The sequence below is a fragment of the Recurvomyces mirabilis genome (assembly GCF_035927965.1).
Source record: "Recurvomyces mirabilis strain CCFEE 5264 chromosome Unknown scaffold_15, whole genome shotgun sequence".
Lineage (NCBI taxonomy): Eukaryota > Fungi > Ascomycota > Dothideomycetes > Mycosphaerellales > Teratosphaeriaceae > Recurvomyces > Recurvomyces mirabilis.
Window position 1 is genome coordinate 88121 of NW_027041949.1, and position 24063 is coordinate 112183.

Consider the following 24063-nt stretch of genomic DNA (forward strand, 5'->3'; position numbering starts at 1 on the left):
CACCGTCTGGAGACAGCGAGAGAAGCATCGACAAGATGTTCCGCCAGCGGATGGCCACCTAAAGAGGTAGTCCGCGAAGCTGTTTCGGCTTGGCCAAACACAGCAATTTGTTTGAGATGCCTCAGGTTCAGTACTATCGGCACCAAGGCCCGACAACCGCGTTGCTCGCCCCTCTTGAGCTCCACCGTCTCCCTATAGCCTGTAGCCTCAATCGCAATATGTTCTGTAAAGTGCCACGCCGTGCTAGACTGGACAAGGTGCTCCGAACAGCTAGTCGCTGAGACGACGCCAGCCATATTGAGAGGTTGGTCGCCGTGTTCGAATCTCCTTCGTCCCATCCAAAATTTTCTACAATCGCGAACTACAAGAGACAAAATGACAGACGTGAAGCTGCCAAAAGACTTTCTGTGGGGCTATGCCACTGCAAGGTACGAGATCGTGGTATGCACTTTTACATCCACGACTCACATTTTGATAGCTACCAAATCGAAGGCGCTCCTCATGAGGACGGCCGTGCAGATTCTATCTGGGACGTATTCTGCCGCAAACCAGGCAAGATCGCGGACGGAACCAACGGCGACGTTGCCTGTGACTCCTACCATCGATACAAGGAAGATGTCGCCTTGCTGAAGCAGCTGGGTGCCAAGGCTTACCGATTCAGCATCTCGTGGTCCCGAGTCATCCCACTGGGCGGACGCAATGACCCCGTCAACAAAGCTGGTCTGCAGTACTATATTGACCTAGTGGACGAGTTACATGCCAATGGTATCATCCCCATGGCCACATTATTTCACTGGGATCTTCCAGCCGCTCTTCACGAGCGATATGGTGGACCTCTCAACCAAGAGGAGTATATCCAAGACTATGTCCGCTATGCCCGAGTGATTTTTGAGGCTTTCGGATCGAAGGTCAAGCACTGGATCACTTACAATGAGCCATGGTGCATTTCGATCCTAGGTTATAGCGTCGGACAATTCGCACCCGGCCACACCAGCAATCGCCAGAAGAACGAAATTGGAGATAGCTCTATTGAGCCGTGGAGAGTTGTGCACAGTCTCCTTGTCTCGCACGGTCATGTCGTGAAGATGTATCGTGATGAATTCAAGGCCAAGGATGGTGGGCAGATCGGAATCACCCTGAACGGTGACTGGGTCATGCCTTGGGACGAGAATGAGCCCCTCGACGTTGAAGCCTGCGAACGTAAGCTTGAGTTCTCCATTGCCTGGTTCGCAGACCCAGTGTACAAGGGTGACTATCCCGCCAGCATGAGAAAGCAATTAGGAGACAGACTGCCAAAGTTCACCGCCGAGGAGAGTGCCTTGGTCAAAGGCTCCAATGACTTTTACGGCATGAATCACTACTGCGCGAACTACATCAGGCACAAAAAGACAGAGCCAACTCCTGAAGACTTCGCGGGTAATCTCGATCTGCTCCTAGAGAACAAGGAAGGCACGCCAGTAGGACCCGAAACTCAATCGCCATGGCTCCAACCTTGCCCACAAGGCTTCCGAAAGCTCATGAAATGGATCTCAGATCGTTACGGCAGACCTACGATCATTGTTACTGAGAATGGAACTAGTTTGAAGGGCGAGAATGACATGCCTGTGGAGCAGATTCTGCAAGACGACTTCCGTGCACAGTACTTCACCGACTACATTAATGCCATGGCGCAGGCGGTGACCATCGATAACGTGGACTGCAGAGGTTACATGGCGTGGAGCTTGATGGAGTACGTACCTTCGCACCCACATGCCACGAACAAGCTGACCCGCTGTATAGCAATTTCGAGTGGGCCGAGGGTTACGAGACCAGGTTCGGCGTAACTTACGTTGATTATCAGGGAGGTCAGAAGCGCCATCCCAAGAAGAGTGCGAAGACCGTGGCTGAGCTCTTCAACTCGATGTGCCGCGATTAGATGCAACCTAAGTCTCGACCGGACTCTGCTCCATGTGCAGCCCATCGTCGATAATGCCAAAATGAAACTGAGGCTTGCCCGCTTGGGCAGCAACGCATATCACGTTGCGAGATTGGATTCTGTCATACCAACCACGATCGTAATGGTCTGTGCCTTCTCCCGTTCGCTCACCACAGTAGTGCCGTCATGTCGTCCGAACTTTGTCTTATTTACCCGCTGTCCGCCAGTACGAGCATACTTTGGTCTACGGTGGAAGGGCGCTGTGGAAGACTTGAATAGAACAACGTTACTTCCACGAGCTTACTGCATTCAGGAGAGAGTTTTGCAACAATGTCCAATGTGGAATCGTGTTTCATGATGGTAGACTCTTCGATCTGTGGGTCTTGAAACAAACTCTCGTTGTCGTGCACTAGCAGCGACAGAAGGCTGGGCAACGAGAAACAACCACGACGTTGCAAACTATACCCAAGCGTTGATCACATTCGCTGAGCCCCTGCATCAGGTAAAGCTGCAGTCTGCGGGTCTACTCCTGCAAACATGGGCTGGCGGAACTCGGCGGAACGTAATATTCGGGAGGTATAAGGTTCACTAGCCGCCAATCTGAACCTTCTCCCCTCTGCGAGATTTCCACCATGGACCACAAATAACACTGCCGAGGAATGATCTGTCGTCTGCCTTGCATCTCGTAGGCTCGTCGATCTGGAGGGCTCTCGGGGGAGATCATCGCAGTTCGGGCAGCATCCGAACAGAATAGGTATACGCGCCATTATGTCAACATTCGTCGCCTTGCTTTGTTTGATGCCTCCATAAGGTGATGAGCTAGTGTTCGACAGGATCGATGGTCGCGTGCTTCAGCCACATGTGGCGTTGTACTTTCTAGCCTAGCAGCTGCAAAAGAAGACGTACAAGGTTGGAAGACTGCAGAAAGCTTCAGACTTGATTTAGCCTGCTTTTCAATGATGATGTGATGGATGTCGTGGGCGCGAACGTAGATCGATTGGTATAACCGTATTGTCACTGTCCAACGGATAAACTGCGTCGAGTCGCCGTCGACAGACAGCCAGCACTAAAGTTGTCTTCGTCGTTGACACGGTCGCTGCAGACACCGACGGCGTCAAGATTCTCCTGAGGGCTTCGGGTCTCGGATCCGAAGCCGGATCGACGATGCATGAACACATGAAACAAGTTGTTCACCTCACTAGTATCACACGAGCGTGGTGTCGGCTACATGTCGGAAAGACGACGACCGTCAGAAGTGTCCCTGCTTCCTCGTGGTGGGTGGACCTAAAAATGAAAAGTGCTTGGACTACAGTGAGGCGCTTGGCTTTGCCAGGTCATATGGGCAGCCGTCGGAAACACAAACCGACGAAATCAGGGGATGTATCGCGTGTCTTAAGCGTCCCGGAGCATATCGCCATCGACTTGATCAAGAACAAGGAGATTGAGGACACGCACCAGCAGATCGGACCAATGCATCCTCGAGAAATATCGTGCGAGTAGATGGGTGCGCAATTGCGTCTATTTACTGTCTTCGTATTCGAACTGGCCATGAAAAGTGGGCACCGGGTCGTAGCCCCAGAAAACGTGGCAGCCACCATTTCGGCGAACAGGGGAGCAGTCGCCACACGAGCGCCAGGGTTCGCTGTAGGATTCTGTCAAATGTCGATAAGGTAATTAATTACGGCGACTGACGAGAGACCACCATGGTCGCGGCGCGCTGACAACATCGCATTCACAAGCTCGGATGCTGAAGGGCACATTGGTGAGAAGACAACCTCTCGGAAGGCTTGCCATGGCCTATAGTGCATCAGCTGCCGCATACCACGTTGCAGATCACTGTTTACCAATCTGCAGTACAATCGAGCTAACCATGATAAACAGCTCATCGTGCTGCTTGCGCGCCTAGTCGAACTGGGTAACACTTCGGCGTAAGTCTACATTGGTGCACTCCTTCGCGCCATTATTGTAGCGGTGGCCGGGTGATCAACGCAAGCTGTGGCATAGAGTTTGGGATTTGCTGCTTTGTGCAACGTCGGCAAATTGTCGCTTCACGTTGCCGGTAGTGGGTGGGTTGCTGCTGTTCAACGCTATATTGTATGCGTAAGCACTGGACTTCCGAGTTTTCGACAACAGGCACAATCGGCAATGCCCACTCGCGTTGGTCAATGTGACCTTCCCAAATGTCATGTCGCGAAAATGCAGTCTTGTCTTATTTATCTGCTGGGACGCTGGTCATCTGGAACGAAGTGGTAGAGTGATATGAGAGCAATGATGCAGGCTCCGTTGATGTCGAGACACATCCCTGAATGTATTGACGGCACAGTCCTTCTACACATCCCGAAATGTCGCCCATACACGTGGGATAGAGTGTAAAAGCATATCGAAGTCTGATGGAAGCTCTAACGAAGCTCTTAGCGTACCCAAGCACAAGCCTTGTCCCTTCTTCGGCGGAAAAACGGGCAAATGGCGTGGCACTAGCAGCATGTTCATCTAACCGACTCGCTAAGGTTATGTGCGTCTCACCGTCTGTCTGCCGCCCGGTGTCTCAGGATAGGCTTGGCTGTACTCGACCAGACGGCGGCTCGTGGCGTGAAGTAAAGAAGGGTGGTCAGGCACATTCAGCCAGTTGGGCAGCATGAGCAGCTAGCCTGCAGCAGGTATCTGCAGCATAGCGAGATGGCGCGTTTCCAGTCCCATGTGCAGGGCAGTTCCTGCACATACCTCTGGAGTAGTGGGTTGGACTGAGCCCTGCCCAGTATTCGCCGTCACTTCGCCAGAACCGCGCAATGATTGACGGTTTCTACCGGAAGGTCCTTGCTCCGCATGCAGCAGCTAAGGTATTAGTATAGACAGGCAGCCCTCGCGTCGACATTTGCAATGGCCATCGCATCCCTTCTGTTCGGAAACCCGAAATAGACTTCTACGTGCAGTGACTAACAACTGCCACCCACCGCGATCCGCTACACCTCAGGACCGACTTCATCGTCATACGCCGAGGCAAATACAACTAGCCGCTGCCCGCCCTATCGCATCGGTAGATTCGACCTGCACTCGAAGCCTCAATCAGCGGTGTGGCAGAAAGGAATCCCCAAACCACCTACCTCGGAACCCATCCGCAAGCTGTTTCCATGACTTGTGTGCTCACGTCAGCTTGGCATCCGTTCGAAACTCACTCTCCATGGTCTCCGATGGACGCCGACCTTTCCACGACGGGTAGCCTGGAAAGACAGCCGTCCCATGGTTACGCATCGTCAGGCTCAGAATCAAAACGACCGTCTGGTAGTTCGGGCAAGAAGCGAGCGTCTCGAGCAGGAACCCGTAGCGTGACAACACTCTCTGCTGCTCAACTTGAGCGCAAGAGAGCGAACGATCGCGAGGCTCAACGTGCTATCCGGCAAAGGACCAAGGACCATATCGACATTCTCGAAAGGACTGTAAGCGAGCTTCGTGGGACAAATGAGTCCAGCGAGAAGATTGTAGCTGTCACTCGACAACGTAACTTTGAGCTTGAAGAGGAGAATACATTTCTGCGTAGTAGACTCAACGACGCTGCTTATCGAGGAGCGGATACTAGCGATGGTATGTATCAACGATCGATTCACCATTCTATCGACTAATACAAATTGCAGTACACGGATTGTCTGAACCCTCTGCCGTTTCGGCGCATGCGACATCGCCTGCGACAGCACTTTCAACAACGGGATCAAGCATTCAGCGACCAAGCTCAACCTCAAGCCCAAGAAGTCTATCCGTAACCACGGCGTCACAGTCATCGAACTCTCGCCATAGCTCTTTTCAGCAGATGGGTCAATTTCCTGGCAGTGCACCCAGCTCTTTGCTTCCTGTCTCGAGCTCCAGCACAATGACGACACCCACTGCTTTGACTGCTTGGAGATCGCATGATGGAATCCCATCTGCGCAAGTGCCCCAAACACAGCAGGCTTCAGCGTATCATCTTGCGGACTCATCTTCAAGGCCAGAGTGGGTTCCTACAACACAGCACTATCAGTACTCTTCCGCTGCTGTTGCGCAGCGACCGCAACAATACGAACAGCATCAAGCACCGCCAGGCTCTGCATCAGGAATGGCCCAGCACTATGTGCAGACCCCAGTAATGCCATACACACCGATGCATGCTCCGACAATCCAGCAGCAGCAGCCTTACCATCCTCCCCAGCTCCCCCCTCAAAGCGAGTTCCAGAACATGGCAGTGTCGAGTCCTGCAGCGTACAATGTACCGCCATACCCACCAGGCCAACCGCAACAGGCATATGCCACACAGCCGCAACCACAAAGCTATCAGCAGCAGCCCGCTTCGTTACAGACTAACCCTGTGCAGATGTCACCAGCAGGCAGCGTATATTCGCCGGCTCATTCTCAAATGCAGCCACCGCCTCTACCTCCCACTTCTTACGCGCCAATGACCGCAGACCGACAGTATGCTCCTCAACAGCTGCACCCGCCGTTGCAGTATCCACAGGATGCAGCCAGTCATGGCTATAGTCTCACGCACTATCCCTCTGGATGAGCATAGAGTCATGAGGCACATTCGAAACACTTCAACGGAACTTCATGTTCATCGAGCCGGCAAACTGTACTAGAATGCGAAAGCGACGAATTCGGCCTGAGGACGGCCGAATACGACTCTCCGCGACCAGTGCAGCTGCTCGATGAACTGCAATGTGACGCTGCAATGTTGTCAGCTATGAAAGTATGTCGACAGAGACATCCACTTCGCCTCAAGACCCAGAGCATCTTCTTGAACTGGTCAAGACGCAGATTGCGGAAGTAGATCAGCAGTCTAGCTGCCTGCCATCCCAAGTCGACACGCGAAAACATGCACAAAGTCGAAAGAAGCCAACCGCTCCACTACGCTTTCGAACACGGCACAGCAGAATTCCGTTGGAGGAAGCACCTGTCGATTGCATGCAGGCGTCGAGCTTGTGTGATGATGAGGTGGTGCAAGGAGCACACAAGTTTAAGGTTACAAGAATCCTCGGGAGTCGACGGTGCTTTCGGGCAAGTTCGTGGTCGAAGCGTGAGTTTAAGGACAGCTGTTAAGGTTGGCCGATAGCCTATTTGCATATCGCGTACCGGGCGACAGGGAGTTCGGCGTTTTGTCTGGCCTGGTTGGACTGCTTTTACTTTTTGATACCCAATCGAGGAGTATGTCTGTTTGGCTGCAAAGCGTGCTGCCTTGATTAGAAATTCCATGTTTTGCAAGCGACTGCGTGTCGGTTTCTGCAGCTGTATGATACAACAGACGAAAGTTACGGCCGTTCATTGGTTCCCGTCATACATGTGCTTTTCTTCGACGTGCCGAGTCTCCATACCGCTCCATACCGCTTCGACAACAACATGCCATCGATCGGTTGACGCGGGATGTTCGGGATTTGCTTCAATCACCGACACGATAGTGCCGCACTCCTACCAATCCTGGAGACGGTACAAGACGACATTGTGCATAGCCTTTGGCGGTCAACATGCAAAGTGACATTCGGACGACTTGCATTATCGCACGACATCGCAAGCGACGGTTGGTACCACTGATTCGCCACGGATGTGACAATACCCAACCAACCCTAGCCAGGCAGTAGTGAACTTGACTCTACACTATTCGGAAGATATCGACTTTTGTGTACAACGAAATTGATCTCGTCGAAAAACGCATGTGGTACACAAAGACTACGTAGCATGATGACATTCAATTTTGTGGTCGTCCGATCATGTATAGCACATCGGAAGCTCCTCAAAAGACCTCGACAGCCGTCGTTGACGGTCTCTCCTCCCGTCCAGCCATCGGAGTTTTGGCTGGTTCATTAGCTTTGGCTTTCGTCGAGTCAGCAGCCTGCTGCTCCCTGATCCTAGCCAGCAACTCAGGATAAAACCGCGCTCCCACATCCGGGTGGCTCTTGATCCGATTCATCAAGGTCGCCTCTCCCAGATGATTCCATTTCCCCTTCACAAAAGTAAACTCCACATCGTCTCTCCTGCCACCTTCTCGGTCTAAGACTTCCTTTCTCAGCGCTCGGACATGTTCGGGAACAGTCACAGCTTCAAATTGAGCGTCGTAGCTTACGCCCTGGAAGAAGGGGATGCTGAAGCGCGCACCGGCGGCTGCTGCTGGTGAGAGCACACGGTGCGTCGTACTCGCACAGACGCCCCCTGTCAGAGCTTCGAGACCTTGACCTATAGCTACAACAAGCGTTCCACGTATTGGTGGACAGTCAATCCATTCACCTCGTGTGTTCTGTGCTTGGAGTCCTTTATGTGGACTTGCTTGGAGTAAGTAGGATGTGAGCATGCTGTCCTTATGCGGACCGACTCCCTGCCCCACCCCAGTACCGTTGTCGGGATACTTGACAACCTTCAGCTTATGCTGTTGATCCTCGTCGAAGAATTGATCGAACGCTGTAGCGGGCAGGTCGATAGCTTCTGCTATCAGCGAGGTGAAGAAGAGGCTTACAGTAGACATTTGTCGCATGTACTCGGTAAAGATGGACTGAAAGCCGGGCATGTCATTTGCTTGAGGCCATTGATTCGGCGCTAGTAGGTTGTGATAGAGCGGATCGGTGGGCTTCCGCACTGGATGTGGTGTGCTTAGGTCCAATTGCTCCCGCCAGTCAGCTTTGTGTGCTGTAATTTCGTTGCCGAGCTGGTTTGATGTCAGTAGTACTCTCGAGGCGTGAGATGTATGAGCATATCAAACATTGGTAGCGTACTCTAGAGTATCCCAGAAAGCTAGGTTCGTTCTTCATCTCTATTCTCAACTTCTCCTCGTCCGACAGATCAAAGAATTGGATGCCTTGTTCACATACTCGGTCGAAAAGTTCCTGATCGATCCCAGCATTCTTGATATATAGAAATCCTACATTGAGTAGAGCATCCCGAAGCTGTCGCAGGAAGGCCGGCTTGGTAGAGTCTGATCTGGCTTCGGACAGGTCGAGAATTGGTATCTCCTTGAATGCCATGCTATCTATCGACCACTGCAGCCACTGTATGCTGCCGCTCCAGATGGCTAGAAAAGCCTTGACTCGTTGATAGGTCAATCGGGTTGCTGACACAGCCCAGTTCCGATCTCACTTGATGGCAAGGTAGCCGACGACAATCGCCAGTGCCGAGATCTTTGTTACCAGCAGTCCAAGAAACGCAAATATCAGCAACGCTGCCATTATCGCTCCCACGATCAGTCGACCATATCACGAGCGAGGCTATACCAAGGCGGGGTTCTGAAGCTTAAGCAGCGGCGTCACAATACAGCACATTTTTCACGTGATCTTGTACGACCTTGCCGAGCCACGCGCTTTGTCATGCCGAGGGTAGATGATTCAGACCCACCAAGACACCAGCAAGGCTGTGAAAGTTGCCCAATTGACAACAACCTTGAATCGAGTCAGTACTGGACTGAAGCATTCCTTTGACGTCTCTCACAACAGCAATGTACGCTATGCTCATTGCCCGGTGTGAAGGATTGGCTTTCGCGCAAAGGATGAAAGCCGGGTCCGTATGACACAACGTAAGGACTATCCTGGTTGATCGTAATTCAAGGAGTAGCTCTGGTGCACACGTGATGGTGGTCAATGCCAGCCGCGTGACGAGTCTTGCGACAACAGAGAACCACGGCCGCCCGCCGACCATGTGCTCGTCATCATTGGAACTTCTGGTCAAGACTGTTTCTTATCACAAGGACCTCGTATCTCGTATTTGTAGCTGATTCATGGCAGGCGCCGGAACTTCACCCAACAGGCTTGTCTCCCGTATGTTCCCGGGAAATTAATATGGAACATAGCATGCCCAGGACAAACGGATACCCTCCTGCCGTTCAGCCAGACCTTTGAAAATGTCGTCCGCTCTCCAATATACACAGAGCATGCCTGGCAGGCTCTCGCATCGTGATGCAATATGAGGAACGAGCATATTGGCAAAGGAGGACTAGCTTTCCTCCTCGGAACTTCCGACCAAAAGCAAAATGCGAATGATATGCAGGGCAGAAGACTAAAGTACTGGACTTGCCGGCCGTACGTACAGCCTGGTCTTTTGGGAGTGACTGCCGGTGTATGTCAAGTAGTGACGCAGCGTGTAGGTTGGCCCAGCAGACTGGATGAAGTAAGTAGTGGATGAAATAGAAGAAACGCCGAATGAAGTGGTCTTGTTCCAGCGCAGAGCAATAGTGCTTCGTCTTGGGGCGTTTGCGGACCATTTGCTTGAGCCATGTACTCCGTATGATCTGCAGCTTGCCCAACCCGGTATGCGCGAGAAGGTAAAGATCCAACACCAGACTTGTAACGCATTATGAACGACGTAAGTTGCCGTTCCGGAGTCTAGAAGCGTACTCGATACACCAACCCGGGCCAAAGGGGTAGGTGACTAGGCCTCTGCAGCCATCTTACGAGGAAGTCTCGCAGACATGGCCAGACCTGTCTGATGGCGCCAGTAAGATGGCACGAAGGCAGCCAGACATGCGCAAGTGGCAAGAGTAGGGGACAAAACACACTCAGCCGTATCCATAAAGCAAAGCACACAACCAACACAAAAGACATCCGGCCCGGCCAACAGGAAGGAGTTTCAGCCCATGATCGCTCACTATACACATTCCGACAGGCTATCAAATTGCTCGTGTACGAGTCATTGGGTAGATAGAAACTCTACACCCCCCTTCAAAAGCTTCAGTATGAAAGTAAGAAACGCAGTACAGGATGCCTGAACTCAGTCTTATGGAAAGAGGAGGCAAAAGCATCCCCACATGGTTCCGATGAATTCAATGGTAGCGTGTGAATGCGCGCGCGGCACGAAATACGAGATATCCTGCTTTCTTTGGGTCTATGTCTGCGTCTATTCTGTCCGAGCAGAAACAGCGATGGCGTACGAGCTTGATGTGGTTATCACAGGAAAGCTAGCACGTGTAAACGACGAGCACAGTGAGAGGTACATCGGCCATGGACTACGTTGCTTTGCTCAACCGATAGAAGGCTGGGTTTGCGAAGTGATGATACATACGATCTGAGGCTCTACTCGCTATCCTCATGCTCTACATCCTCGTCCGCAACATCATCAACAACAAGCTCACCGCCATCAACCTCACTATCATCGTCCTCCTTAACATCCACACCGCCTTGCCCATCAGCGCCACTCTCATCCTCCTCCTCGCTCTCCTCATCATCCTCAACCTCCTTCAGCTTACTCTGCGCCTCCTTCTTACTTTCCTTCTCCCGCCTCCTCTCCTCCTCCACCCGTCCCTGCTCGACTAACTTTGCCTTCTCCTCCCGCGTCCTGCGTTGACCATATACATACGCCCCCAACGGTGTCTTCTTGACCTCGAAATCTCGCAGGAAAGCTTCCACACCCCTGCGATCCGAAGGCGAGAACTCCACTTTCGCCCGCTTTTCCTCAATAAACCGAGCGTTGGCTTCAAGCTTCTGCACGAGGAGGGTGAGAGCTGTATTGACTTTCTGATTCTTGTTCCCTTTTCCCGGCACCCTCGACCCAGCATCCTTAAGCCATCTTCTCAGGAGGATGAGCACCGGTAAGACGAGTTCAGGGAACGCGATGTTCTTCCCCCAACACGCGAAGAACTCGCCCATCAACTCCACGACCTGCTCACCCACCCCATCCTGATATATCCTCGTACGAAGATAAGTCTTGGGCGCTCTAATCACAGTAGCAAAGTCCAAAGGCTTGAGGGTAGCACTCTTCGGCGCCTTCCTCATCTCCGCGCTTGCCAGGACTTCATACAAAGCGGGTGCAAGCGGGATATACGTCCCCGTCGTCGTCGAGATCCTCAGTAGCGAGCGAATAAGATGGAATCGGAGCGGAAAGTACGTAGCAGTGGGTATCAGCCTCAGCGCCCCGAGCGTAACCTGCACGAGAGGGTAGATGAGCGGACGAAGCGGTGATGCGGCCTCGACGGCATGCGAGCTCAGGACTCGGGACCAAAAGTCCAGGCTGTGAATGTACTGCCAGTTATAAATGACCTTGTAACTCTCGTTCGAGTTGTTAGTGATACTCGTCCTCAAATGCACGGCCAGTTGTCGGATGAACGAGAACGCAGTGGTGTACGCTACGCCATCGCCCGGCGGACAGAGGCCCCACAGCTCAGCCCCAGAGTTCTTCATCAAGTTCACTCCAGGTAGAGTATGAACAGTCGTGTTCCTTGCCCCCTTCACTAGGGCCTGATAAGCTGCTTTCAAGACATTCTCGCGGATCCCGGCGTCTCCGATGACGATGAGGCGGCGAAGGACGAGGAAAGCGGCGATACGAGTGGTTTCGGGAACGGAGTGCGAGGACCAGACTGTGGCAGTGGCGCGAGCGGTGTCTCGGATGAGTTTCTTGAATGAGAGAAGGTAAGGTAGTAGTGGTAGAGTGGACGAGAGCGTGAGTCGTAGAGTTGAGGCATCGGAGAGGTTGTCTAGGAGGTGGATTATACTCGTGACCTGGCTCCTCAGCAAAAAGACGAGGGTCTTGAATTTCTTGCTTTCGGTCGAGACGTGCAGTTTGCCGGTCTTCTGGTTCTCTTGTACGGGTAGGTGGTGGTTGAACACTGTCGGAATATGCTTGAGTGCTGTAGTGAGGAGGTGGTGGTAGACTTCCGGCGAGGAGATAGAGTACTTGAATTCCTTCTTATCGTCGTCCTCCGAAACGTGTGCAGCGGCGCGGAATGCGAGGACGACCTCTTTAGCTGCGCGGAGGGAGTGTTGTTCGGACATGGCAGTACTCCATCGCTTGACAGTAGCCATGTCCAGCTCGTTCTTGCCTGCTCCGGTCATCTCGTCGTCGGAATCATCCTCAGCAGCTTGACCCTTCTTCTGCTTTTTCTTCTTAGGCCCGCCCTCATCATCGCTGATGTCACCAATCTCTGCCATCTCGCCACCAAGGAGTTCTGGCTCGTTGTCCTGTAAATACTTATGGAACTCAGGATCATTCTCGGCCAGAGCGTCAAGCTGCGCCTTGTGGTCTATGTCGTCCTCATCCGAGTCCAAGTCACCTTCACCCGCACCTGCTGTGACCGGCTCCTCGACCAACGATCCCTCCGACTCGGACACATTCTCCTCCTCGTCAGCATCCGCCCTCTTCCTCTTCCCACCCTTCTGCTTGGCAGGCAACTCCGGCACCTCAAACCCTCCCTGGAAGAAATCATCCACGCTCATATCCTGAAACGCATTCTTCGCCACCCTACCATTGCCGTTCGTATTCGCAGACGCGGCAGCAGTGGCAGGAGTTTCAGCATCCTTCCCACCATTCTCCTCCACCCTTCTGGCCTTCTGCTTCGCCTTGAGCTGAACCTTTTGCTTAATCTTCTTCTGTCCTTTCCGTCGCTCCAATGTGTCTTTCAAGTGGTGCTTCTCGAACTTCTTGGTCGCTTTGCTTTGCGCCATCTTGTCAAAGATTAATTAGTTACTGAGGACTTTGGCATTCAAGATACTGACTTCGAGAAAAAGTTCCAGAGCTCGGATGCGCCGGGCCGACCTTTCTCCGTTGCACAGTCACGTGACATGGCAAGATTCACAATATGCACGAGATCCGAATTGCCGCCGAGATTAAAGATGTATACCTTACTTATCAAGTTATGCGCGACTTTGACTTCGCAAGATACAATCCCGCACGGAAGCCGACTTGTTTCGTAGGACGTAGTCCAGATTCATGCACTACAAGCTCACTCGCACCTTCTCTCCCTCTTCTCCCGCTTCTCCTTCTTCTTCGTCCCACCCACCTCTCTGGCCCTCTCGCCCCCATCCCTGCTCCTGATATCAATATACTCCGCCCCCGACATGAGACACCCCACCGGCATCTTCGTCCACTTATGCTCCAGATCAACAGGAAAGCCCTTGTATCTTGTCAAGAAAGTCTCACGACAGTGCTCCACGAAGCCCGGCTCAAACTGTGCATCCTTCCTAGGATTGGTACTGAGGGAGGCCTGATGATCTGAGGGATCGATACCCAAGATTTCCAGCCACGGCGTAAGTTCAGCAATGCGATCTCGACGATCAGACTCAGCGCGTGCTTCTCGTTGAGCATCAGCCCGTCCTGCTCGGGCTCTGTTCACATTCATGTCCTTCTTCATCTTCATCTCCCCTTTCGGCTCATTCATCCCAGCACCAATTACCGAACTCGCCAACTCACCCCTACTGACACCGAAACCCGCACCATCCGCCACAAAGCCCGGCTCAATATCCTTCTCGATATCCCTCAAAGTCGGCCACCGCACCACCCGATGTCCTACATCCCGCCTCGGCGCGACAATCATAGAAGGCAATATCCAGCTTTCCCCTTCCGCTCTCATGGCTCCCCAATGACTATTGCCATCTTCCATATCTTCATCTCTGTGATCATGAGAGCCTTCCTGATCATGGAAGCCTTCATGATCACTCTCGTTCTGGTCTGGCCCACAGGATGTAGCAGGCAGAGAATCATCGTCAATCATTTTCTTAGCCGCAAAAAGTAGTTCTTCGGTATCCCGAGGGAAGATGGGAGCGGCTAGCCTTCTACTACTTGAGGGCAAGTTTCACGGATATCCTCGTTGGCGTTGGCGTTGTTGTGAAGAGGAGGGCGTAGCAGTCGCAATATCTGTCTCGACGTAACTTCTTGCATCTGCAGGAGACATCGTAGGGCGTGGCAGTAACGTATGCAGCAGATGCAGCGCTGTCTTCACTGCTTGCGCGCCCGTACCAAGAAATACAATATTACCCTGCTTGTCTTGACTGCTATCAGGGTGTACTGGACGTAGTGGTGACTGAATATCGCAGCTTGCCAGCCGCCACTCCGACATCTGAGCTCAGTCATCGTGCAGTGACCGCGCAAGCATGCTTGTCAAAACAGACGACAAACACCGACAACAACTAGATCAACCGTCGACGGGGTGAGCAAACCACAAACATGCCCTCTTCGTGCCGAAAGTCACAATGGAGGTTAAGCAGTCTTCCAACCCCATACACTCCACCAACATCTCACCTCCGCCCCAAACGCCTCCTCCCCTCCATCCCCGTCCTCACCACCGGAACCGCCCCAGTCATCATATCCCACCTCCTCTTCCTCTTCGCAAATCACCAAGCCCAAACCCAGCATTTTGTCCCGGAAGTCCTGTCGTTCACTAGCATACGCTTCACGAACCGGCATCTCGACCACGACTCTGGCGTCCACGTCACGGGAGAGGTGGTAGTCGATTGCATTGACGAGTAGGCCAGGGTGGTCGGAAGAGTAGATAGGATCAGCTACCAAAATCAACGGGAAAGAATGTTTTGGCCTTGAATGATCGGCCTCAGTGCCAGGGCAGAACTCCGCCGGATCACTCCAATCCAGCACGCCCGTCGCCACCTTCCCTTCGCCATGACTACACGCTCGAATAACTTCCTCGTTAGCCATGATATTCCGCTCCAGGTTGGGCACAATCTCCGGCAGATCGGTCAAATACACGGTTCGCTGAAAGACAGCAGCAGCGGCCATGCCCACCAATCCCGTCCCGGCTCCCAGCTCCAAGATCTCTGCATTCGCTGCGAGAGGTCGTAGAGTGGTGTCTCGTAGGGCTTGTAGCGTTTGGCAAGCAGATATGAAGAAGCCCATGTCTTTAGACCAAGATTATCGGCTGTCAAGGCTGGTTCATGCAGGGTGAGGTCCAGGTACTCCATCTCGTCATCTCCATTACGGTCCACCAGTCCATCCTTCAGCGCGAGTACTCCCTTTCCACCTTCACCTTCCTTGCAAGCGCTTCGACCAAGTGGTATCTCAAACACCCTCGTCAAATCACCCATTGCCGTCCTCCCACTCCTCTCAGCTAGCCTACGTGCAGCAGTCTCCCAAATCCTCTCCTTCTCCTCATCATTCTCTATCCATACCAGCGGGTTCGCAACAATACGTGTCAGATATGCTGGAACGCCTTCACTTCTTACTTTCCGTCTTTTTGTCGCCGGGGTGGAAGCTCCGCTCCTGGTCCGTGGGGTGCCGTTCCGGGGTGTCGCTTCCCACGGTGGAGGTTGGGAGCTTAGATCGTCGAGAGTAGAGAGGAGGGTCTTGGTCGTGGGGCGGGTGTGGAGTTGTGGGAGGTCGAGGACTGTTGAGTGTCAGACGGGTTTGGAAACTTGTTGTCTTGCCCAGGCATACCGTCTAGTACCCCCTCGTCATCAGCATGCAAGCCCAAATCTCTTGCAGTCAGCAAGCCATTGCCGGTGGCCATACTGATGTCCCCGAACGGAGAACAGACAACGTGCATCTCCGCAACTTTTTGGCTGATCCAGCTTTTGGCTAGCTCATATACCCGAACTTTCGCCGAGCTCGCAGAACAACTGCTGGTGTGGCCAAAGGCGACCACAAGATCAGCCTCACTCCAAAACACTCTTAAACCCATCATAAGCCGCATTCAAATCGAACTGCACCTCCCTCGCCATCTCCGGCGTTAACTCCTCCGCCGCCCTCATCTGATTCAACGTAATCAACCACTGCACAATCTTGCCCTTGTTCTCAAAATCCCGATCCGTGACCTTATTCACCGCTTGGATAATCTCTACCAAAATCGGGTGTAGGGTGTCTTTAGACAGCATGTTCATCTTGATAGCGTCGAACAGGGTGATGAAGTTCTCGGAGGCGGAGACGATGTGGGTTGCGTTTGCTGTTGGACCGGCGTGGGAGGTGTTGGGGTTGTGGTTGGAGAAGGAGGCGGTGGAGAGCGGGCGGTGATTGGTGTGGGCGGGTTGGGTTTGGACGGTTGCTGGGAGGCCTATGCGGAGGCGTTCGGTTGCTTTGGGAACTTCGAGCTTGTATTCAATCAGCTTACGTCCTTCTGGCCCTACTGTTGTACCGCATGCACATACATCCCATTCATACTTGAAACTTTCCAGATCTCCGAAAGCGGATTGCACCGTCTCGTCCGCAAGATTACTCTTATACTGTCTCAGCAAACGATCACATGTCTCGGTATATTCGCTCTCTTTGATCGAGTCCCTCAGGTAAGCTCTTTCCAGCGCATCGAGGGTGATGATAATGCTGTAAATCTCGGCCAAGGACTCGTGGAGATCGCGTTCGGCGGCATTATCGGCGAGCTTGACTTCCTGTCCATATATGTCTTAGCTGTGGAAGTAGGACTGGAGGAGTGGTGTGGTGTACTTGGTCGAGGTTTATGGTTGCTGTCAGGTGGCTTGATGGTGTATAGCTGTAAGGGGTTGGCGCATAAGCCAGCTGTGATTGCGAGTACATGATTGCATGAAGATGAATGTGTCGATAGCAGTGAGCAGGCACACGACATTCATCGTGAGCTATCTCCACAATGCGCCGGCTGAACCTCGGAGGCTAATTGCCCGGTCAAAATCGTTACGACTTCCCAAAGTCTAGACCTCTCCCTCCCTTGGACACGACAGACACAGTCAAGCGCTATCTAAATGCCAGTACACATAGCAGCCCATACATTATCCCCATACAGTGTGACATGCACAAAAAGTCCTTCCTAAACACCTGCACCAGGTTTCTGCCATCCAAGCCTCTCCAGCAACCTGATTGGCCAAGTTCCACCTGCAGCCACCCAACACCAAACAAGCATCTCCTGCCCAAGTCCAGCATCAGCACACCATCTTCCTCCCACACCACGATCTGAAACATAAACAATCAGCATCTCTCAAACTCCTCCGAACCACTTCCCTCGTGTCCGTACCCGCATCTCTACCGGCCTCGGACCGTGACGACTCGCCGGAAAGCCACGAACTGCGACATGGGTTTCATGTCTATCCTCGTATTGCCCTTGCAGACGTGTGGAAATGGGGGTGCGACGTCAACTTCAGGTGTGTCTGCTGTTTGTGGATGTTGATGGGAATGATAGGCTCAGATTGGATAACATGGTAAGCCTGCTGTGGCGAGTTTGCAGAATGGATTGTTTTGCTCCATGTGAGAATAGGTATGATACTGTAAGGCTGATATGTAACTCTTCCTCTTCTCTTCCGTCTTGCAGTTTTTCCTATACTCTACACTCCACTCTCGGTCTTGATCCTAGCTTATGCTACAGACACGTCTTCTGTTCCTGTCTTCAGAAACAAGACGACCATGCGTAGCCCCCTCCCCGACTCCAGCGCACTCGAAGCCGGCCTCGTCGAAGACGAAAGAGCAACGCGCCTCTCTCGCGTCCAAGACAACGTCCGCAATCTTCTCCGCAACTCAATAATAGGCTCCGTCCGATCCTCGTTTGCCAGAATCTCGCCACTGCACGCGCGGACGACGGTCGAGGATTCGCCACGTTCACCACTACAATCACCATTACGCCCCTCACCACCTCATGAGCACATCCAGATTGCACACGGTGTCCTGGCTAGCCCATCGTCCTCGGCCTGCAGAAGTGACAGCAACAGCGACAGCCCCACACCAATACATGAGCACGATCTCGAGCGCAGCCTCTTCCCGCCAATCTCCTACCAGGACCAGATGACCCACCAGTCGAGCCTGTTCAACACACGGGCGGTAGCCGCGCTCGACCATCCCGACTTGACCGACCCATCCTTAGCAATCCTGATCCAGCAGAAAACAGAAGACCGGCATAAACGCGCCTGGAAACGATCCCGGAATCGAAAGATGAGGTATGCCAGTGCCAGACACAGCAAAGCCTCGATCGCATTATGTATCTCGGCAGGGCTGTTGCTTGCCGGTATTGTCGCCACGTGTAAGTCTCGCCTCCCTCAGTCCGCCAAGATGTTAGCTGATCATAATTTCCAAGACCTCGCATTCGCCACCTCCCAAACCATGACCTCGACCTTCCACATCCTCTTCATCTTGGCCATCCTCCTCGCCACAATCGGCTTCGTACACGCGCTCGTCCGAATTTGCCTCTTTAAGCCAAGCTTACAGCCTTCGCCACGATTATGCGTGGTAGCAGACGGAAGGCTGAAGCGACGAAGGCGACATCGACACCACAACCACCACCATCATGAACGCCAGATGCCTACGGTATCCGACGACACAGCGGACTTCGTACCTACGATGCCCATTCCAGTCCATCTAGCGTCAGACGCCGAAGTGCGACCAGATTCCCGCGAAGCCGGACCCAGCGTAAGCGCCAATCGCGCCTCACGAATAATCCTCGCGGAAAGCGAATTCGCAACCAAAAATCTCGACGTCGAGCTCCCTAAACCCCCTCCAGCCTACGGCCGCTGGCGTGGTAGCGTCCGAGCAGATCCAGAACTCCTGCACTGGTGCGCCATCCCTTCGCTGGTAGACGCAAGTGTCCCTGCTATGCCCTCACCTACGTATGAGGAAGCTATGGCTGCTGCGACTGCCGCGGCCGGTGTGGGTAGTGGAGATGAGCAGGAGAGCAGAACCGGGCCTCCTAGCTATGTTACCAGGGAGTCTCCTGCTAGGCGGAGAGATGATGATGTCGTGCATGAGGCTAGAGTTGTCGAATTAGCGCAGGCGCAGTGGGTTGAGCCGGAGATGATCCAGGGAATTGGGATAGGTCGAGCTGCCTAGTATCGGTGTAGCATCGTCATGTATAGTGTTGTATCATATCCGGCTGGTCCGTAGTAATGGCAGATACGCGCCAGAAGCGATCTTCCACAGTCCCCAATCCAAGCAGCTTTTCCTGATCTACACTCATCACCAGATCGAGAAAGCCATCCCTCAAGCCTTGCCCTCCCCTTGTCCACCAGACCCAGCCAACTTCTTCTTAGCATCATCCTTCTCCCACCACTCGCGCCAGAAAATCTCGTCCTTCTTCCTCTTCTCCTCCTTCACCTCCCTCTCCTCTTTCCGCTTATCCATCGTCGCAAACCATTCTTCTCGCGCGGCGTCCTGTTCGGCTTGAGTGGCGTATTTCATCATGCAGACGTTCATGCGTTTTTGTTCGGCGCGGCACATGATGGTTGCGGTGAAGGTGCGGGAGGTGCAGCAAGAGGCGAAGTCTACTTATGTGTTAGTAGAGGGTATGGGTATGGAATTCGTGGTCGTCGGACGGCATACCTCGCACCTCATCGGCGCACTTGTTCCTTACTCGCTTGAAGTAGAGCTCGCGGACTTGTGTCTCTTGGCTGGAGGACAAAGGGAGAGGGTTTCGAGATGGTAAAGCTGCTGGTCCAGGCCGTACTGGATTTGGTGATGGAGATGCCATTACTGCGGCCATAACATACAGAGTATGTATTGCTCGGGAGGATGATGTACACTGCTGTACGTCTGTGGCATGACGGCTTTCGGGAGTCCGAAGCTGAAGCTTGATCGTGCTCGGTCGACTTCACCCTCCTTCCTGCTCATCTTCAACTTAACACTTCGAAGCATAGGTGCCACCCAATCGGCAGCCAAGGTCAATGTCCTATTTCTCTGGGCTCAGGTTATGGAGCACTCGATTTTTCAGAACATGCTCTACATTTGTTCCTTCACCGGACACAACGATGATGGCTCAAACGCGCTTTGCAATCATCGCCCGCAAAGCATGAGGGCACGTGAATGTCAAGCTCGTGAAGTACTCCTTTGAATTCGACTGATATGCTTGGTCGTTCATGATCAAGCTTTTAACCAAGCGACTCACCTTCTTCACGTGCGAAGACGGTCCATGAAATCGGCCGAAGAAAGGTAATGAGCTCGCTCCTCACCAGACAACATGTATACGCCACCAGCGGCCAGCAACACCAAAACTGGCGGCATCTTCAGACTGCCGCGCGAGCTTCGCGATATGGTATACAGCCATTGCTGCAACGATGCGAGTTCACGCGCCCGGCCACAACCACTCACGATCTGGCATCTACTTGTTCAGGGAGCCTCCACTCGCACGGGCGTCACGAATGACCCGCGAAGAGTGCCTCACTACATTCTATGCTGAGACCGACTTCAAAATGATCGTGCGAGTCAACATGGCGCTGCGCAAGTACAAGGACCAGCCACCTGGCCAACTACTTCTAGACCGCTCGCATATGAGCGACTTCGTAGCGACACGTGCTCGATATCATACCACGACATTGAAGGTCGAGAGTCCTGGCCTTGTCCCCTGCTGGGGCAGGAGTCTATAGCCCCACCCCGATGAGTTCTGCTACGGTATTTTAGGGTTTTTGACCTTGAAGTGGCGTACCGGTCGCCTGGACGTGCAAATGACAGAGATGCTCGATCGCACGCTCGTGGGTTGTCAATGGCAGGAGTATCAGGTTGAGGACGCACTACTGCGTGGGCAATTTTTGGCGCGTGAGCTCGCCGCACGGTCTGCCTTTGATGGCTTTAGCCTGCAGGATCTGGAGGAACTGGCTGCGGTGCTCGCTTGACGTGGTGGTCATTCAGAGGTGGAGATGAGCCGTTGCCTTGAACACAGGGTGAAGCAGAAACGTTCACACATTAGTAGCGACGACAATATCGAGGATATGATTACCTCTTCTTGAACAACAATTCAACCGTCCTCTTAGCAAGCACCTCAGCATCACCAGGCCACCTCCCACTGACATAGTTATGCTTCTCATCCTCCACCACAAACGGCGCACCAGGGTTCCCACTACTCTTCCACTGCCTAGCCGGATCGGCCAAGGCATCTCTAACGATCTGCTCAACATTCTTCGTCCCAGCTCCATACGTCTTGTAATAATCACCCAAAAACACTCTGGTACCATAATCAACCGTATTCTCAAACACACTCGGCAACGCAGTCGTGCTCAGATCATGCAAAACACTCTTCCCGTCTGCTCTCTTCGAATGCGCGAGTAGTTGAACACCATGACACACAGCTGCGCAGACTTTCGTACTTGGTTTCTTGAGGTTGGCGAAGTATTCGACCACCAACTCCTGCGCTCGCTTCGAGTCAAGAAGCTGTCGTACACCTTTCTCATGCCCACCAGGTAAGAAGACTAAGTCATAGTTCAGTAACGTGAACTTCGCGTCCGAGTAGGAGACAGGGCTTTGCCACTCTTTGGATTGCGACATCTCATTGTACGCCGCTATGGCGCCTGCGTCGGCACCCAGCATCTTTTGTGTCCAGCCAGTGAGCATCTTGCTGTCGCAGGCGACGGGACTTCCTTTCTCCGTGGCAAAGGAGATTTGAATACCGGCTTCGTCGAAGACTTTGTAGGGGATTGCGGTCTCAGTGGGGTCGTGGCCGTAGTCTGCCATGAGGAAGACTGCTATTTTGGTCGTCATACTGTCCACCGGCCTTTCTTGATCTCGCTTCTCGAGTATGGTGAGGTCAGATACCGAGGTGTCGAGCGGGAGCGTTACAGTAACGTGGTACGAAAAGTATTGGATTGTTCGTTCGTCTAGACAGATGCGTCCGAAACGGAGCTATCCATCGCTACTTGCCCTAAGCGTGCTTTGACTTCCGCTACGTATGTACACGCTTTTCAAGACAATGACCAAGTTGGGAAGGTACGTTTTCGAATGTGAGAGCGCCATTATGATTGAGCTCTCAGCCGGCGCCGAGAAAGCTTAGCGAGGGAGCTACAATGGTGCCAGAGCTTCTCTGTCCTTCTATTTTTGCCCTGCATATTTTGATCTCTCACTTTGCTCTGTCGATGTGGTGGACATGGCAGTTCAATGGCCATTGTCGGATAGTAAGATCGGACTTCCGCGGAGGGCTGCCAGGCAAGGGCTGTCATGATGCCCGGACAACGTCATGTTGTCTCCTGATCTTTCACATGCCAATCCGAGCCCATGATTGACAAAACGTGGAAATTGCATGTGGACGGCGAGGTATGACATGTGCAAGTGCGATTTTTGTGTAAAACAGCTATTGATCTCTTCTCCTTCCTCTATCTCCACTGCTCTGTCTACTCTTGTCGCACCCCCTCCATCCGGAACAAGAAAATGACAACAATGATGGAAGACCACGGCATTATCGCCACGGCGCTGGTAGCCATGCCAGACAGACACAATGGAGATCTGAACGCCGCACCAAAGATCAAGAGACTGGTACAGCAACACGGCAAATTGATTGACGAATATCCACCTGAGAAGCCGTGAGCTATTCACAACAGACACACCGTACTCGTTCTCGATGTTGACACATATTGATGCAGGTACAACGTCTGCGTGGACACCGTCCCTCTCACCATCGAGAGACTCCCGTACATACCAGCAAAAGACTCGAAGCTCATCGACCCAGGCACAGCCCGCGCAACTCTCGCCCCGTCAGCAGAATGTCCCTACGGCACACAAGACAATGACTGGGCCGAACGCCACGCTCATATGACAGTGGTACAACAACACTGCAGCTACTGGGACAAAGACGCGGACGGCATCATTTGGCCCAGTGATACCTGGCGCGGCGTCCGAGCCTGGGGCTGGAACTGGTTCCTCAGCGCCATAGCCGTCTTCATCATCAACTTCAATCTCTCGTACCCGACCATACCGGGTAGTATCCTTCCGGATCCGTTCTTCAGGATCTACTTGAAGCAAGTGCACAAGTGCAAGCATGGGAGCGATTCGCAGAGTTATGATGCCGAGGGGAGATTCGTGCCGCAGAATTTCGAGAATCTGTTTGCGAAGTATGATAGTGGGAACAAGGGCGGGCTGGACGTCTATGATGTTGCGAGGGCTCTGAAGGGGTATCGGTTCGCCTTCGATTTCTTTGGGTGGAGCGCTGCTATGTTTGAGTGTGAGTCTTACATCACGACACTCTGGAGGAACACTGGCGTGCTGACACGGTACAGGGCTCGCTGTGTACTTCCTCCTATGGCCCGAGGATGGAATCATGCGTAAGGAGGATGTTCGTCGCGTATTCGATGGCAGTATCTTCCAGCAGAAAGCAGACGAGTACGCGGAGAAGTGTGCGAGGAACGGAAGGGTTCGGAAGGCGATAAAGTATGGTCGGACGGGCTACTGAGCTCGAGATGGTTCACACCTGCGATACCATTCATCAACAACCTCTCTATCATGTGAATTCTGGGCGACAGTATCCGAGGCTGCTCTCTGCAAGGTAGATGATTCTATCGTGCACGATGGACATGGTGCCGCAAACCGTGAAACCACGTATGCTTCCTTTTGATCTTTTGCGGCTGGCAATGTAGCTGGAAATCAATGTTCACAGTTCCTTCATGAGAACGACTACTTTTGTCAAGTAACAAGCGTCTCAAGAAAGTGGATGCATCATGTAAATCTGTGGCCGTCAACATGCATCATCTGGTCCGGCTCGGACGATCCCCCATGTCGATCTTCTTCTGCTCCAAACCACTATCCACGATGCTTCGCCCTTGTCTCTGCGCAGCCTACAACTAGGCGCTGAT

General features: G+C 52.9%; 11 protein-coding genes across 11 annotated transcripts; 4 read left to right on the plus strand and 7 right to left on the minus strand.

The window, feature by feature from the left end:
* Positions 1 to 375: 375 nt before the first annotated feature.
* Positions 376 to 1915, plus strand: LTS14_005980 (uncharacterized protein; the record flags this gene model as incomplete). Its single annotated transcript, XM_064838678.1, has 3 exons — positions 376 to 428; positions 479 to 1729; positions 1780 to 1915. 3 exons carry the CDS (start codon positions 376 to 378, stop codon positions 1913 to 1915), a joined length of 1440 nt encoding a protein of 479 aa, XP_064693503.1.
* Positions 1916 to 5103: 3188 nt separating this feature from the next.
* Positions 5104 to 6443, plus strand: LTS14_005981 (uncharacterized protein; the record flags this gene model as incomplete). The annotated part of the gene is made up of 2 exons (XM_064838679.1): positions 5104 to 5494; positions 5545 to 6443. The coding sequence occupies 2 exons, from the start codon at positions 5104 to 5106 to the stop codon at positions 6441 to 6443; spliced, it is 1290 nt and encodes a 429-aa protein (XP_064693504.1).
* A 1221-nt stretch (positions 6444 to 7664) lies between these two features.
* Positions 7665 to 8886, minus strand: LTS14_005982 (uncharacterized protein; the record flags this gene model as incomplete). Its single annotated transcript, XM_064838680.1, has 2 exons — positions 7665 to 8570; positions 8638 to 8886. The coding sequence occupies 2 exons, from the start codon at positions 8884 to 8886 to the stop codon at positions 7665 to 7667; spliced, it is 1155 nt and encodes a 384-aa protein (XP_064693505.1).
* Positions 8887 to 10923: 2037 nt separating this feature from the next.
* On the minus strand, positions 10924 to 13287 carry NOC2 (Nucleolar Complex 2 protein; the record flags this gene model as incomplete). The annotated part of the gene is made up of 2 exons (XM_064838681.1): positions 10924 to 11185; positions 11207 to 13287. 2 exons carry the CDS (start codon positions 13285 to 13287, stop codon positions 10924 to 10926), a joined length of 2343 nt encoding a protein of 780 aa, XP_064693506.1.
* Positions 13288 to 13565: 278 nt separating this feature from the next.
* Positions 13566 to 14333, minus strand: LTS14_005984 (uncharacterized protein; the record flags this gene model as incomplete). The annotated part of the gene is made up of 1 exon (XM_064838682.1): positions 13566 to 14333. The coding sequence occupies one exon, from the start codon at positions 14331 to 14333 to the stop codon at positions 13566 to 13568; it is 768 nt and encodes a 255-aa protein (XP_064693507.1).
* Positions 14334 to 14818: 485 nt separating this feature from the next.
* On the minus strand, positions 14819 to 16079 carry rrg1 (Protein-lysine N-methyltransferase rrg1; the record flags this gene model as incomplete). The annotated part of the gene is made up of 3 exons (XM_064838683.1): positions 14819 to 15399; positions 15480 to 15956; positions 16007 to 16079. The coding sequence occupies 3 exons, from the start codon at positions 16077 to 16079 to the stop codon at positions 14819 to 14821; spliced, it is 1131 nt and encodes a 376-aa protein (XP_064693508.1).
* Positions 16080 to 16224: 145 nt separating this feature from the next.
* On the minus strand, positions 16225 to 17095 carry VPS28 (Vacuolar protein-sorting-associated protein 28; the record flags this gene model as incomplete). Its single annotated transcript, XM_064838684.1, has 2 exons — positions 16225 to 16950; positions 17006 to 17095. The coding sequence occupies 2 exons, from the start codon at positions 17093 to 17095 to the stop codon at positions 16225 to 16227; spliced, it is 816 nt and encodes a 271-aa protein (XP_064693509.1).
* Positions 17096 to 17932: 837 nt separating this feature from the next.
* On the plus strand, positions 17933 to 19345 carry LTS14_005987 (uncharacterized protein; the record flags this gene model as incomplete). Its single annotated transcript, XM_064838685.1, has 2 exons — positions 17933 to 18542; positions 18597 to 19345. 2 exons carry the CDS (start codon positions 17933 to 17935, stop codon positions 19343 to 19345), a joined length of 1359 nt encoding a protein of 452 aa, XP_064693510.1.
* A 150-nt stretch (positions 19346 to 19495) lies between these two features.
* LTS14_005988 (uncharacterized protein) lies at positions 19496 to 19982 on the minus strand (the record flags this gene model as incomplete). The annotated part of the gene is made up of 2 exons (XM_064838686.1): positions 19496 to 19776; positions 19835 to 19982. The coding sequence occupies 2 exons, from the start codon at positions 19980 to 19982 to the stop codon at positions 19496 to 19498; spliced, it is 429 nt and encodes a 142-aa protein (XP_064693511.1).
* Positions 19983 to 21220: 1238 nt separating this feature from the next.
* Positions 21221 to 21982, minus strand: LTS14_005989 (uncharacterized protein; the record flags this gene model as incomplete). The annotated part of the gene is given in 2 exon segments (XM_064838687.1): positions 21221 to 21573; positions 21592 to 21982. 2 exon segments carry the CDS (start codon positions 21980 to 21982, stop codon positions 21221 to 21223), a joined length of 744 nt encoding a protein of 247 aa, XP_064693512.1.
* Positions 21983 to 22654: 672 nt separating this feature from the next.
* Positions 22655 to 23663, plus strand: LTS14_005990 (uncharacterized protein; the record flags this gene model as incomplete). Its single annotated transcript, XM_064838688.1, has 3 exons — positions 22655 to 22797; positions 22858 to 23435; positions 23491 to 23663. The coding sequence occupies 3 exons, from the start codon at positions 22655 to 22657 to the stop codon at positions 23661 to 23663; spliced, it is 894 nt and encodes a 297-aa protein (XP_064693513.1).
* Between the last annotated feature and the right edge of the window lie 400 nt (positions 23664 to 24063).